Here is a 12,764-nt window from a genome sequence, read left to right on the forward strand (position 1 = left end):
AGTATAGACAAGGCTCTGTTAGCTTCCTGCATTTTGACCACCATGCCACCCACAGTTTGGACTGGAGTTATGGATGTTCAGAGTTAGGGATGATCTAAGAAAATCAGGCCAATGTCATTCTAAGTGACCTGTCTCAGGTTGCCCAGAAAGGCAGTCAGAGATGCCAGATCAGACTCTAACCCCTAACTGTTGCGTATTTGAAAACTGGTTTGGAATTGTAAGCTGTCATGTTAATTTGTAAGGGATTTCCTGATTCTGCTTGCAGGCTAGGGGGTTCTTCAGGGAAGCAGGAGATCTGGGCCAAGCAGCTACAGCAGTCACTCTGCAGCCAGATGGCCTAGAACAAGGCAGGGAGAGTTGTACATCTCTGCTTTAGAGAACTGTCTAGTTTGTCTCTCTGTTGTGGGGTTCTTATGTGTTATTCTGGATTCTCAGAAATAAAGTAGTGTTACATTGTAACCTTCCAGCAAGAGCATTTTATGTTTTTATCTAATTTCTCTGTGTGTATGCCCGGAACTTGTAAACTAAGGCCTGGTCTATACACAGCTTTGTATGGGTATAACAATTTCAGCTAGGGGTGTGATTTCTTACCAATATAATTATACCTACACAAGCTTTAGTAAGGACACACTTGTACTGGTACAAAAGTGTAGCTTATTTCCCTTCCTGTATGAAAATAAACTATACCAGCATAATCACCGGGATAATTGCATCCACACCTGGGGCACTGTGCTGCTTGAACTATACTGGGGCAGTTAAAGTGGTGCAACTCTTATGTGTAGACAAGACCCTGGTCCTGTAAGCTTGTTCAGCCGGTTTCTTTGAAAACTCAGGGAGACCCTCTGCATAAATCACCATTTAACAGTGTGCAGCATTGGGGCCTAAAGGATTTTCCTTTAAAAACTGACTTCCTGCCTTTCTGTGTTTTACTTTTCCGCCTGTATAAGGCGTTCCCCCCCAAACCATTGTGGGTTAATTCTTATGTGGAAATACCAAACCCATGTGATGTGTAACCACTAGATGGCATGAACTGCTCAAAGATCATTTCCAAAAGAGCCTGGAAATGCTCAGACAAACAGAGCCCAGGGCACTCCGGGAATCTCCATCACTGGAGATTTTTAAGAGCAGGTTAGACAAACACTTGTCAGGGCTGGTCTAATATTTAGTCCCGCCATGAGTGCAGGGGACTGGAGTAGGTGACCTCTGGAGGTCCCTTCCAGTCCTATGAGTCTATGAATGTATTAAACAGAGCTAGATAAACTTTCCAGTGGTGAGAAAAATCTCATAATATACGTAGTTGCTAATTAGATTGTACAAGTCACTACTAAATACTAGCCCTGCTCACCCTCCCTGGGTAAGATTGCAAGACGCACTCCATTCTAGGGGCTAAATTCTATCAGCAAATGCTCATGGACAGCTCCTGGTGAAGTCAATGTGAGTCACGGGTTGTCACAGGATGACTAGCACCTTTAAGAGGTAGTGGGGCCAGCCCCACCTGTGCCTTGCTCAGCTCCCTAAGTGGGAAAAGTTATTGCAGCCACAGGCAGGTAGGTCATATAACTAAATCAGTCTTAGGCCTAGTGATGACAGAGAAGCCAGTGATGACAGAGAGCCAGGGAGGAGACAGTGAGTAGATCATTTGAAAGAGGCTTGCCGGCCGAGGGGGTGAGGAGAGGATTAAAAGGATTGAAAGGGGCCAACTCTGACACTGGCCAAGAAGGAGAGCAGTGAGACTCCTGACCTATGTGGGGAAGCCTACGAGAAGTATCTTAGGCCGTGCCTGCACTGCAGACCGTTTGCTGCGGTGTTTTGCTATGCACTACAGTGAAAAACAGGCTGCTTCCCTTCTGTGGTGTGTAGCTATGCATGTCAGTGAAAGGCTCTGGCAAGGCCGGGGGAAAGCTGTGGGGAAAGTGTCCAGCAGCAGGGAGCTGCCAGAGCCTTTCCCCACTGCCAGAGTCTTTCTCTGCTGCTGGAGCCTTTCCCTGCAGTGGAATAGAGAGCCAGGTAGGGTACTTACCCACAGGGTTCAGGTGTAATTTGACTCACCTAAGCAGTGCCACACTGCCTACATCGCCATTTATACCATGCTAGGAGGGTGTGTAGTGTATGTATTCTATACACCACCAGAAGGAGTGTGCAGTGGATAGGCACCAATTCTGTAGGTGCTCCAGCCCCGGAGCACTCATGGGAAAAAAACAGTGGGTCCTTAGCACCCACCGTCAGCCCCACTGATCAGCGACTCCCCCTCCCTCACAGCGCCTCCCGCCCACCATGTGTCAACTGTTTAGCGGTGTGCAGGAGGTGCTGGGGGGGGGGGAAGGGAAGGAGTGAGAGCAGGATGCGCTCAGGGGAGGGGGTGGAATGGGGGCTGGGAGAGGCGGGGTGGGGATGGAGCAGGGATGGGAAGAGGCGGGGTGGGGATGGGGCTTTGGGGGAAGGGTGGAGTTGGGGCGAGGTGGGGCTCCAGCACCCCCAGGGAAAGTGGAACGTCAGCGCGTATGGTGCAGTGTAGACGTACCCTTACAGAGGCCCTAGAAGGAGGGCTGTAGCACTCCTGGCTCAGGGAGGGGGAATCTACCTGAATTAGCACACGAGGACAGTTGTGAGAACTTTGAATCAAGGGGAAACAAGGGGTGGACTTGAGAGGCTAATCATTAATAGAGAAGCTGTCAGAGACTTAGTAAATGAGACCCCTTCCTAGGGGGAATCTCATTTTAAAGTATTCTGGCCTGGGAGTGACATCCTACAAGAGTCAGACAGGGGAGCAGAGAGCAGCACTCCTGCAGGGCTACGCCATGGCACAAGGCGGGCACCCTACGAGATGGTTGCCTGTCACACTGGTGCTTACATCAGGGCAGACTCTTGCTATAAACACATTATCTTTGCTTGCAGCTGCCTCGAAATCTTCAAAATATCTTTTTTGAAAGGGGTGCTGATGGGTAATTAGGAATTATTTTGCTCACTTCAAACATAAGGCATGATATGAAATGTTCACATTTCCCGTTGTAACCTGTATTTATCTCACAAGGATTTGAAAGGATACAGGAAAGAATGGAATGCATCTGTAGGCCAGCACAAACCTGTTACTGAACTCACTATAGCACAGACATTCCCACTGCCGCAAAATGGGGAGGAACTTCAAAGCCTCCTGATGTGCAAATAAATACATTGCAGTGGCTACCAAATTCTCATCTTTTGCACAGCCACCCTTAAGCGAACTGCAGTAGGATATGCAGTGGCGGGGCGAATAACAGGGGCTGCGTTTTCAGCCTGCGATGGCTTGATGTATAGCACTGTGGCCCAGTATGGTTTGAAGGAGGGCATGTACTGCAACCCAAATAAAACAAAGACCTGAAAGTTTACAGTCCCACAGTTCTGGGTTGTAAAGCACAAAGAGAAAGCAATTCAGGGCATCCATCAGAAATTATTAATCATTCTAATTCTAATTACAATACCCAGAGTAGGTCATACTTTCCACAGTATGCATCCGATGAAGTGAGCTGTAGCTCACGAAAGCTTATGCTCAAATAAATTGGTTAGTCTCTAAGGTGCCACAAGTCCTCCTTTTCTTTTTGCGAATACAGACTAACACGGCTGTTACTCTGAAACCAGAGTAGGTCAGAAACATTCAGATGAAACATTTTTTCACTGGAGTTTCCTGATTTGTTGAAATTGGATTGTTCTGTGGGGATGGTTCAATTTCAGCATATATTCAGCAGACCTGGCCTCCCACACAGGTTTCAAAACCTGACTGGTTTCCTGCCAGCTCACCCACCCGGTTCCTTAACAGACCAGCTGCCAGACTGTCTCAGTGAACCCCAGGGCCTCCAGGATCCATGACTCCAAGACAGCCAGCCAGGGAAGGTGTCATGGTGCAAGGGGTCCCTTTTCATTCTGAATCGGAATGGAGGCAAATTTTGAAATATCGAAATCCTCCAGAAAATGGAATTATCTTTTTCCTCCCAGTGACAATAATAGTAACAAAGAACTACTTAAATTTCCTATAATCATTTTCAGGAACATAGGCATTGCCAGACTGGATCAGACCTAAAGTCCATATAGTCCAATATCTGGTCTTCAACAGCGGCCATATCCAATGCATCATAGGGGATTGGCTTAATCCCAGAAGCATGAGGTTTAATATTATTTTTAATATTAAAAATATCCAATTAATATCCAATTTTTTAAATCCTATTTAATCATGATAACTCTGGATGTTCTATAGATATTCAAATGTCCAATCCCGCTATGAACCTTGCTACTTTCTAGGCCCCAATGATTTCATGTGCCAATGAGTTTCACACTCTAATTATGTGTTGTGTGAAAAAAATATTTCCTTTTCTCAGTTTTGAATTTGAATTCTGGAAATTCCTTGCCATGAAAAAATTGGTGGTTTTGAATTTTGCCCCTATTTGGGACAAATTTTTTTTCAAAAATGAGACGTTTTTCACAGGAGGAGGATTTCCATTTTCCAGCCAGCGCTAATCAGATTTCCCCCATGTATTCTGACCACTGTCTATACAAATAAGTACTGTACTTAATATGGCTCCCACCACTGTAGCATCTGGGAACCTCACAATCATGAATGAATTTAAATTGATAACCCACCCCTGTGTTATACTTTATCACTGTCCCCAGCTGACAAATGGAGAATTGCGATACGATGTAGATTAAATTACTCATCCAAAGGGTGTGTCTACCCTGCAAGCCTGGGGTGTGATTGCCCCTCAGATGGATATGCCTGAGTTCACTTTGATCTAGTTAGCTTGCATAATGGAGTAGTGAAACCATAGCAGCCCGGACTATACAAACCCAGCTGGAGCCCTGGAAAATGACTCATGCAGCTAGCTCATGCTGACCCCAGTGCAGGGGTTGCTTCACCATTCCAGTACCTGAGCTAGCTAGATTAAAACCAGTAGGAGTATGTCTACATGAGCTGCACTCACATACTGTGCTGGCAGTGTAGACAAACCCTTAATCACAAAGAGGAAGGCTGTAGTAAAGCAGGGGCTAATCCAGATCGCTGGAGTTCCAGGTAATCACTTAACCACTGCCATTCTTCCTCTCTTTATATGTGTGCATGAATGATATGCTGTCCTTTGTCTGCATATGCAGGTTCTACTAACCGCATTGGAGACTGTTTGGGATTCACAGGCTGCAATGCACTTTGGGGTTCTTGTGCATGAAAAGTGCTGTCTAAATAATCCAAGGCATTACTTACCATAGACTGCCCGCCCCAACATTTATTTAGCCAGCAGAGTGAAAATCAGGGCCCCCCGTTCGGCCTGTGGGTTTGCCTGCCTGTGTAACTGAAGGCGGAGTATGGCTCAGTGTGTGTGTCTGTATGTAAACACAGACAGTTTCATTGAAATAATGCGATCCCTCCTGGATCAGGGAGCGCAGAGGCTTAGTTGTCAGGTCATGCCTTTGCAGAACATTTCTGTTCATACTGGCCACGGACATGCCATGCAATGTAGTGCAGCAAGCCCCCACCCACAGAACTCCTACTGATTTTGCCACGGGTCCTGTAACGGAAGACAGCACCCAACCTGTCTAATGTGAGTAGGTAAGCACGAATAATTGCTTATCTCCACCTTGGATGACATCCCAAGCTGGATGCCAAGCACGTTGGCCCCTAGAAAGAGAACAGCATGTTAGAGGGCGGAGGGAAATGTACTCAGCTATGATCCCCTGCCTCGCGTTCGAACATCAGCCCCACTTTGAGCTTGAACAGCAGATATTGGTGTCATTTAGTGACAGCCTTGGGTGCCTTAGCTGAGGACATGAATACAGACCTAATCACATTAGACATAGCTATATTCTTTCTGGCTTATTGTCTTCAGTCTGTTGGTTACGCTCCCCCAGCCATCCACCCTTTGGCCTGATCCTCTGCTCCTTTACCCAGCTGTAAATCAAGAGTAAATCCAGTGACACACCATTGTGCTTTCTCCCAGGCTGCCTCTCAGGCTTGGGAGGAGCTCTCTGGAAACAAAGTTGGCCACCTTCAAACTTTCCTTTGCTGTGAGGCCTGCAAGTAGCTTGACGGTGGTTATGCATCTGGCGTGCTGAGACCACTTCTGTCATGCTGACAGCACTGTCTCATTGCTTCCCCGTGCTCCCACACCTATTGTCTCTTGTCTTATACTTAAATAGTAACCCTCTTTTTGTTCTGTGTTGTACAGTGCCTAGCCCAGTGGGTCCCGGTCCGTGACAAGGGCTCCAAGGTGCTACCACAAGACAAATACATAAAAATAACAACAAAGTCAAGAAAGACACAGAGGTGTGAAACCAGTGCAGTGGGGCACTATGTGTGCGGGGGGCTAACAGGGCCTGATTTGGATCTCACGCACACTGCTCTTACACCAGTGTACCTCATTTGACTTTTGTGGCGTTACTCCTCATTTACACTGATGTAAGCGAGTTCAGCATCAGGCCTCTCAGGCACAACTTACACCTTCTTTTTTGGCCTTCCCGGTGTGGGAGCTACCCCAGTGTAGACTCAACTAGGGCTGAGTTTAGCCCGGCACTGCAGAGCCTGGTGCAGGGATGGCGGGAGATGGACGGCACCTCCCCAGACTTCGATGCACAATGCACCCACCATTCCTGTCACTGGCAGGGGTCAGAAGGGAGGTCTAGTTGCTGGACCGACTCAGGAGCTGTCGGTTTAATTTGCAGCTCACCCACAGACTCCCTGTAGCTTAATCTACCTTGTGCCTCAGTTCCCTGTCTGTGAAATGAGGATAATACTTTCCTATCTCACAGGGGCGTTGTGAGGATACCGCCCGTAATGGCTGCGAGATGCTCAGGTACTAAGTGACAAGGGCCATGTGTGTACACAGATAAAAAGGTAGGCACAAAGGTCTTGTAGGTTTTTCCTGAAGATGCACCAGCTATTCCACATGCTGCCATATAATGTCTCTGCATCCTGCTCAGGTCCGCTCTGTACTCGGGAGAGTTTTCTTAGGTCACTTGAGTGATTGTGATCTGATTTTATGGAGGTGTTGAGTGATGGCAGTTCCCATAGATGTCCACGGCAGTTTTCCTGGATGCACAGAAAATCCTATATATAGCGCAGGTCAATCAATCCCTCTCATCTTGTGGATGCAACAGGGCGCTGTTACACTGCAGTTATGTGCTGACTGAAACCACTCGAGGGCAGTCCCTTAGCAGGAAGGATGGCCTTGTCATTAAAGCACTGGAGTGGGCCTCTGAATAGCTGGGTTTAATTCCCACCGGTGCCACGAGCTTCCTATGTGACCTTGGGCAAGCCACTTAATCTCTCTGCCTCCATTCCCCATCTATAAAATGGGGACAGTAACGCTTCCTTTCTCCCACTGCTTGTCTATTTTGGTTGTAAGATCTTTGGGGCATGCGCTGTCTCTTACTATGTGTATATACGTGTCCAGCTCTCAGCGCAGCAGGGGCCTACATCGCATCTGGGATCTGTAAGTGCTACTGGAATATAAATAAATCTTCCCCCAAGGTGATAACTCCTGGGCTAAATAAACTCTAGGGCTGAAGGTTTGAAAATCTGGTGGAAGGGAATAATGCCCCGTCCTAGCCAGCTGGCACCACTGACTGAGCACAGAATGTTTCAGACTGCGGAGAGGTGTGTCTGCTCACAGCCCTTGCTCCCGCAGGGCTCGGGCTCTGCTGAGGCTGAGATCAACTGGGGTTTTAAAGCAACATGATTTTGGACAGGATGGGACGGGGAGGGGCTGTTTGCCACTGGCACAGGAGAAGAGTCGGGAGGTTGGAAGATGGAAGGGGGAGCAGGGCTCTTGTCACTGGGGAAGATTCAGAATAGCTGGCAGGGGACAGCAGGGCTCTTGTTGTTGGCCAGGGCTCGGGGAGAGGAGTCTAGAATTTCTCAGTGCAGGTGCTGACAGGGAATGAGGCGGTTCCAGGGGCTCGATGCATGTTCTGCGGACCAGGGCAGATTCTGGCCAGAGCCCAGTGCAGAGCCACTGGAAGGCCTCCTGTGGCAGATGTCCAGCAGCCCTGGGAGGTGATGGGAGAACAGTAGCTCCTACATACCTATCATGTTCCCTGGGGGGGGGATTGGAGTAACTGGAGTAGGGTGAGGTGCAGCACTTCTGACTGCTCAGACCATCTCCTGGGTGGCGGTGTTGGAGAAGAGCCTGGAGCTACCAGGGTATGACCTGGGCTGGGGATTGGGGAACTCACCAGTGTGTGGCATACGGAGTCAGACCCAGGGCTTCAGGCACTTCTTTTACTCTTTGGTAAAGCGATAGCAAGGAATTCCCAGCCCTGGCTGCGAGCCTGGAAAAGGGGCTGGTCCAGAGATGGGGAGGAGGAGGGGAGGCAGAGGAGAGAGACTCCCGTCAGCTTCTCCTGCAGACTCTTCATCCCAGCCTGCTGCAAGAAGCAGCCCCAACACTGAGAGGGCTTTTCTTCCATCTGGGGTCGGGGGGGGGGATCCCCTGGCTGCCCCTTTAACCATGATTTTTCTGCTGTGGCTCTGCTGGGGAGTCTCACTCACCTCTGGGCAGCAGGACTCGGAGCTCCTAGCTAGGTATCTGGAAGAGAGGTTGATGGTGGATTCTAACTTTCCCAACCATGTAAGTTTTAAAGCGATGATTATTTTGTAACATCCAGGGTTGTGTATCTGAGTCATACCAAATGAGTTGCCTGAAGGTTTAATTTAAAGAAATCCTCCTAGGAGTCCTGTGTATCTGTGTTCACCAAGGGCAATCAGGTGAGAGCAGCTTCCAGCACCTTTGCCAGAAGACCCAGGTTACAAGGCAGATGCTGACTATAAGAAAGATTTTCCTAACTTCTCTCCCATTTGTTATAACAAACAAAGAAAGGTATGTGATTTCTGTGTTGAAATTCTGTTTCCCTCGGAATTCCCTGGGTGTTTTCTAACCTTCCTGCCCTCCTGTCTCTAATTTGTCCTGCCTGTTTTGTTATTGATCTAAAGATGGATTGACAGAACTGTGTGGCTGGGATCTGGTTCTCTTGTTCACACTCAGGAGCATCATATAGTTCCACAGGCAAATAATTGTGTGGTAGATTAACCCAGCTATGTTCATTAATGTTCCCATCCCCAGATTAACTGTGGTTTATATTACTGCCATATGTGTATATGGCACTGTGTAAAACCATAAGAAATGGAGAGTAAGACACCACTAGTAACAAATATTTATGCAGTTTCCCCTTCCTTTTATGTTAGAGTTGATGTCGTTAGTTCACGCAAAACTACAGGGTGTGTGTTTGTGTCTTAGCTCCCAATTGCCTTAAATCCCCAATGCAAGTCACCTTTACCGCTTCTCATTACCTCAAACACTTGTCTCCTAAAGCCTCAGGCGTATTCCTTGTGAGACTGGAGCATGTCGCACACACATATATTGGACCTATCTCACCCCACGGTCAGATCTCCAAGGTAGTGAGCTCTGGCGAAGGTTAGTTACTGGCTTGGAGAATTTACGGGGGAAGTCGGTGCTGGGGGAAGTGGCGATTAGTGATTCAGTCACTGACACTGAGCCAGTAATGAACATGGTGGTAGGGGGCACTGTGCTGCTGGTGTATCATCTGCCCCTGGATGAAGGAGATAAAGCTGAGGTTCTGGCCGGCTGTGCTAATTAAAGATCCGACGGCACAGTTTGCAAGAATAAGGGAGTTAACCCCAGTGTCCTGGCCAAATTCCAAGTTGAGTAATTCTGACAGTCTGAACGTTGGATGCAGCTTTTTTTCCCGGAAACTCTTGTGCAGCGTTGCTGCTTGCCGCGGAGTCGTTGCTTTTCTGACCCATGCTAGACGAAGGGATCCCCATGCACTGTTAGTATTTCAGCTGATAAAGTGCTTTATAACCCTTTGTGATGAAAGAGGCGATATAGGGGCGAGAAAGGATTATGCCACTGGGTTATGGGGTGGCCTATAGTTACTTTTCTTTTTATGGGGGAAATTTTTCCATGACTTGTGAGGGACAGTTGCAGGTGGGAGGAAGGATGGTCCAGGGTTAGGTTCCCTGGCTTTAATCCCTTGTTCCCTTACAGACTTCCAGTGTGGCCCTGGGCAAGTCACTTAGCCTCTGTAAAATGGGAATAATAGCACTTCCCTACCTCACAGGGGTGTAGTGAGGATCAATACATTAAAGGCTGTGAGGTACTACTGTAATGGCGGGCCAGAAAAGTACCATGGCCGCATAGAGAACCTTACCTCTGAAAAGTCCCATTAGCAACTGTGATTTGTTTGTGAAATGCCCCAAAGGAGAGATGAGAAGCCATGCAAAAGTCTAGAGTGGTGGGTCAGGCTGAATATTGTATCGTGCTTCTATTTAGTGAATGACGATGCAAACCACTGAAAACACTGAGTAGGGGAAAGCTGCATTCCCTGCTAGGGAGTTACTGAACTTTGAAGCCAGTTTAAGGGGGTGGGGGTAGATGTTCCCCTGGGTCCACTTTTCTTCCCTTTGCCCTCCTGCAGCCACCTCCCCCACCCCCTCCAGCAATTAATCCCTAAAGTCCTAATCTGGCAAACTCTTAAAACACGTGCTGAACTGTGCACTCATGAGTGGCCCATCAGGGTCGCTCTCCTGGGGATAGTTAAGCACATGCACAGATCTTGGCAAGTTCACGGCCTTCCTAACTAATGTGGATTTTATCCACAGATCCAGATCGGAAGATGAATTTTAAAAATTCCTATGTCTCTGAAGTGAAGCAAACAGGGACATAGTCCGGGTGGGTAAAGTTAATCATTTCCCAGCTTCAGGGCTATTTTCAGTCCTGGGGAGAAATAGACTTTTGTGACCATTTGGAATAATGTCACTTAAGAAAAGGGTAATCAAATCTCATGTTTCAGAGAGTAAACTAATGACTGCAGGAGTGTTGGGGGCTGGAGGATATCCCAGCCCTCATTTCTCGCACAACATGCTCTGTGACCCTCCTTCTGTGAAGGGACCACTGCTTAAAGGCAGAACACCGGAGCAGCTGGTCTGATCTGGTAGGACAAATCTGACAATTTTGACATCCCTGGATTGATTTCTGTCACGAGAAAGGTTTTTGTCTGGTTCAAAACTACCTCTTGTTCCCCAGCACATGAAGAGGAAGTGAAAGAAATAGCGGGCGTGACCATGACATAAACACAGGATGCTCTAAGAAAGGAGGAAGGGACTCTATAGTTACTACAGTAGATCAAAGAGGCAGGCTGGCTTCTAACTATTCAGCTGCTTTCCCGGTTATGTTGTCTCTGCTATTCTGGGTAGTTCTGATTTACTTTCACAGCAGATAAATAGGGACAAAGTCACCCAAGTGCTGCATGACTTAGATTTTTCTGACTTGAGGCAGGATGTTTTGGCTGCATAGGTGGCATGTAATGGAGGCTGGGGGAGGCTAAGCCTCCCCAAACATTGTGCCACTGTGGCAGGGATGAGGGGAGGCAGTGGCAGATTACTGTACGGGCCCATGGGGCCTGTGCCCAGGGGCCCTGGCCAATTTGGGGCCCCTGGAAAAATCTCTCCCCTGCCACGGCCTCAGAAAGGAGCTAGCGGGGATGTGGCCTTGGAGGGAAGAGGCGGAGTGGGGACAGAACAGGGGTGGGGCCATGGGTGGAATGGGGCGGGGCTGTGGGTGGAAGGGGAGGAATGGGGTGGGGCCATAGGTGGGGTGGTGGCCATGGGGTGGTGCCATGGTCCCGCTGGGGCTGAGAGCTGGACCCTGGCTGGGGCTGAACTCTCAGCCCGCCTCCGTGGGCCTGACTGAGCTCTCAGCACCCCACTCCCTGCCCCAGCCAGGGCCATGGGGGCGGGGCTGAGAGCAGCGAGTGGGGTGTGGCCTCGGCCGGAAGAGGTGGGGCAGAGAGCTAGCCTTCCCAAGAAGAAGCTTCACTTGCTGCCCATGATTGGCTGTGTGTTATTAGCCTGCTGCACTGGGCGGAATTTCGCCCCCAAACAGCATCTCGCCACTTCCATAAAATCACAGGAATTTTGGCTGAGACTGAATTCCTCTCTGTACCTACAGAATAGGTTCAGCCTGCCAAGCAGCAATGTGTGCTTCTCCTGCTGATGTCACTCATCTCTGATCTGGAGGGGCTATCTCTTGATAGATCTCTTAGTGATAGTTTAGTCTCCCCAGCCCATTCAGTGCTTGGCCCTTCTACTAAGATTGCCGGCAAGGCTATCAGTTCGTATCTATTGCCTCAGTGATGATTTTTCTGGTATGGGACAACTGTTCACTGGGTGCTGAAATAATACCACTAGACTCATTCCAAGTGTGCATCTCAAAGGTTATTAGATGATAGCAGCTTTGGGCCACTACTAGGATGTGTTGGATTTGAACCAACTCTTCAGAGATAGAAGATTTTATCTGACTATCGATAGGAACATAAGGATTGCTCTGCTGTATGAGAACAATGGTCCATCTAGTCCAATATCCTGTTTTTGAATGTGATTAGTACCAGATACCTCAGAGGTAAGGGCTAGAAATCCCGCAGTAGGAAGTTATGGGATAACCTGCATACATGGAAAGTTTCTTCCTGACCCACATCAGATAGAGGTGGTCTTATGCCCTGAAGCATGAGGGTTTATATCCCTTCCAAAACTTTCTTTTTGACTTAAGTCTCCTGAGTGCCCCGCTTTCCCGTATACTACCATTTAGCAAGATGTTGGTCAAAGCAATGGATGAGAAAAGAGTAAAAGGTCTAACACTGGAGACTGTTTCACTTCTCCCCTGTGCTCTTTTTAGCTTTCCAACAGTTGATGTAAACAGAAGTAAATTTTTTCTCTTTGGCAAGAAAATCTG

General features: G+C 48.2%; 1 protein-coding gene across 2 annotated transcripts in view; it reads left to right on the top strand.

The window, feature by feature from the left end:
• The first annotated feature begins 8,353 nt into the window (after window positions 1–8,353).
• Window positions 8,354–12,764, top strand: part of ITIH5 (inter-alpha-trypsin inhibitor heavy chain 5) — a 60,036-nt gene continuing 55,625 nt past the window's right edge. Inside the window, exon 1 of one of the 2 annotated variants that reach the window (XM_084636798.1) lies at window positions 8,354–8,585. In XM_084636798.1, coding sequence (XP_084492924.1) covers window positions 8,466–8,585 — 120 coding nt within the window. In that variant the 5' untranslated portion in view covers window positions 8,354–8,465. Of the gene's footprint in view, window positions 8,586–10,908; window positions 10,969–12,764 lie in introns of those variants that run through there. The other variant, XM_084636799.1, reaches the window with a different exon arrangement.

This window comes from Lepidochelys olivacea (assembly GCF_965140295.1).
Source record: "Lepidochelys olivacea isolate rLepOli2 genome assembly, chromosome: 1".
Lineage (NCBI taxonomy): Eukaryota > Metazoa > Chordata > Testudines > Cheloniidae > Lepidochelys > Lepidochelys olivacea.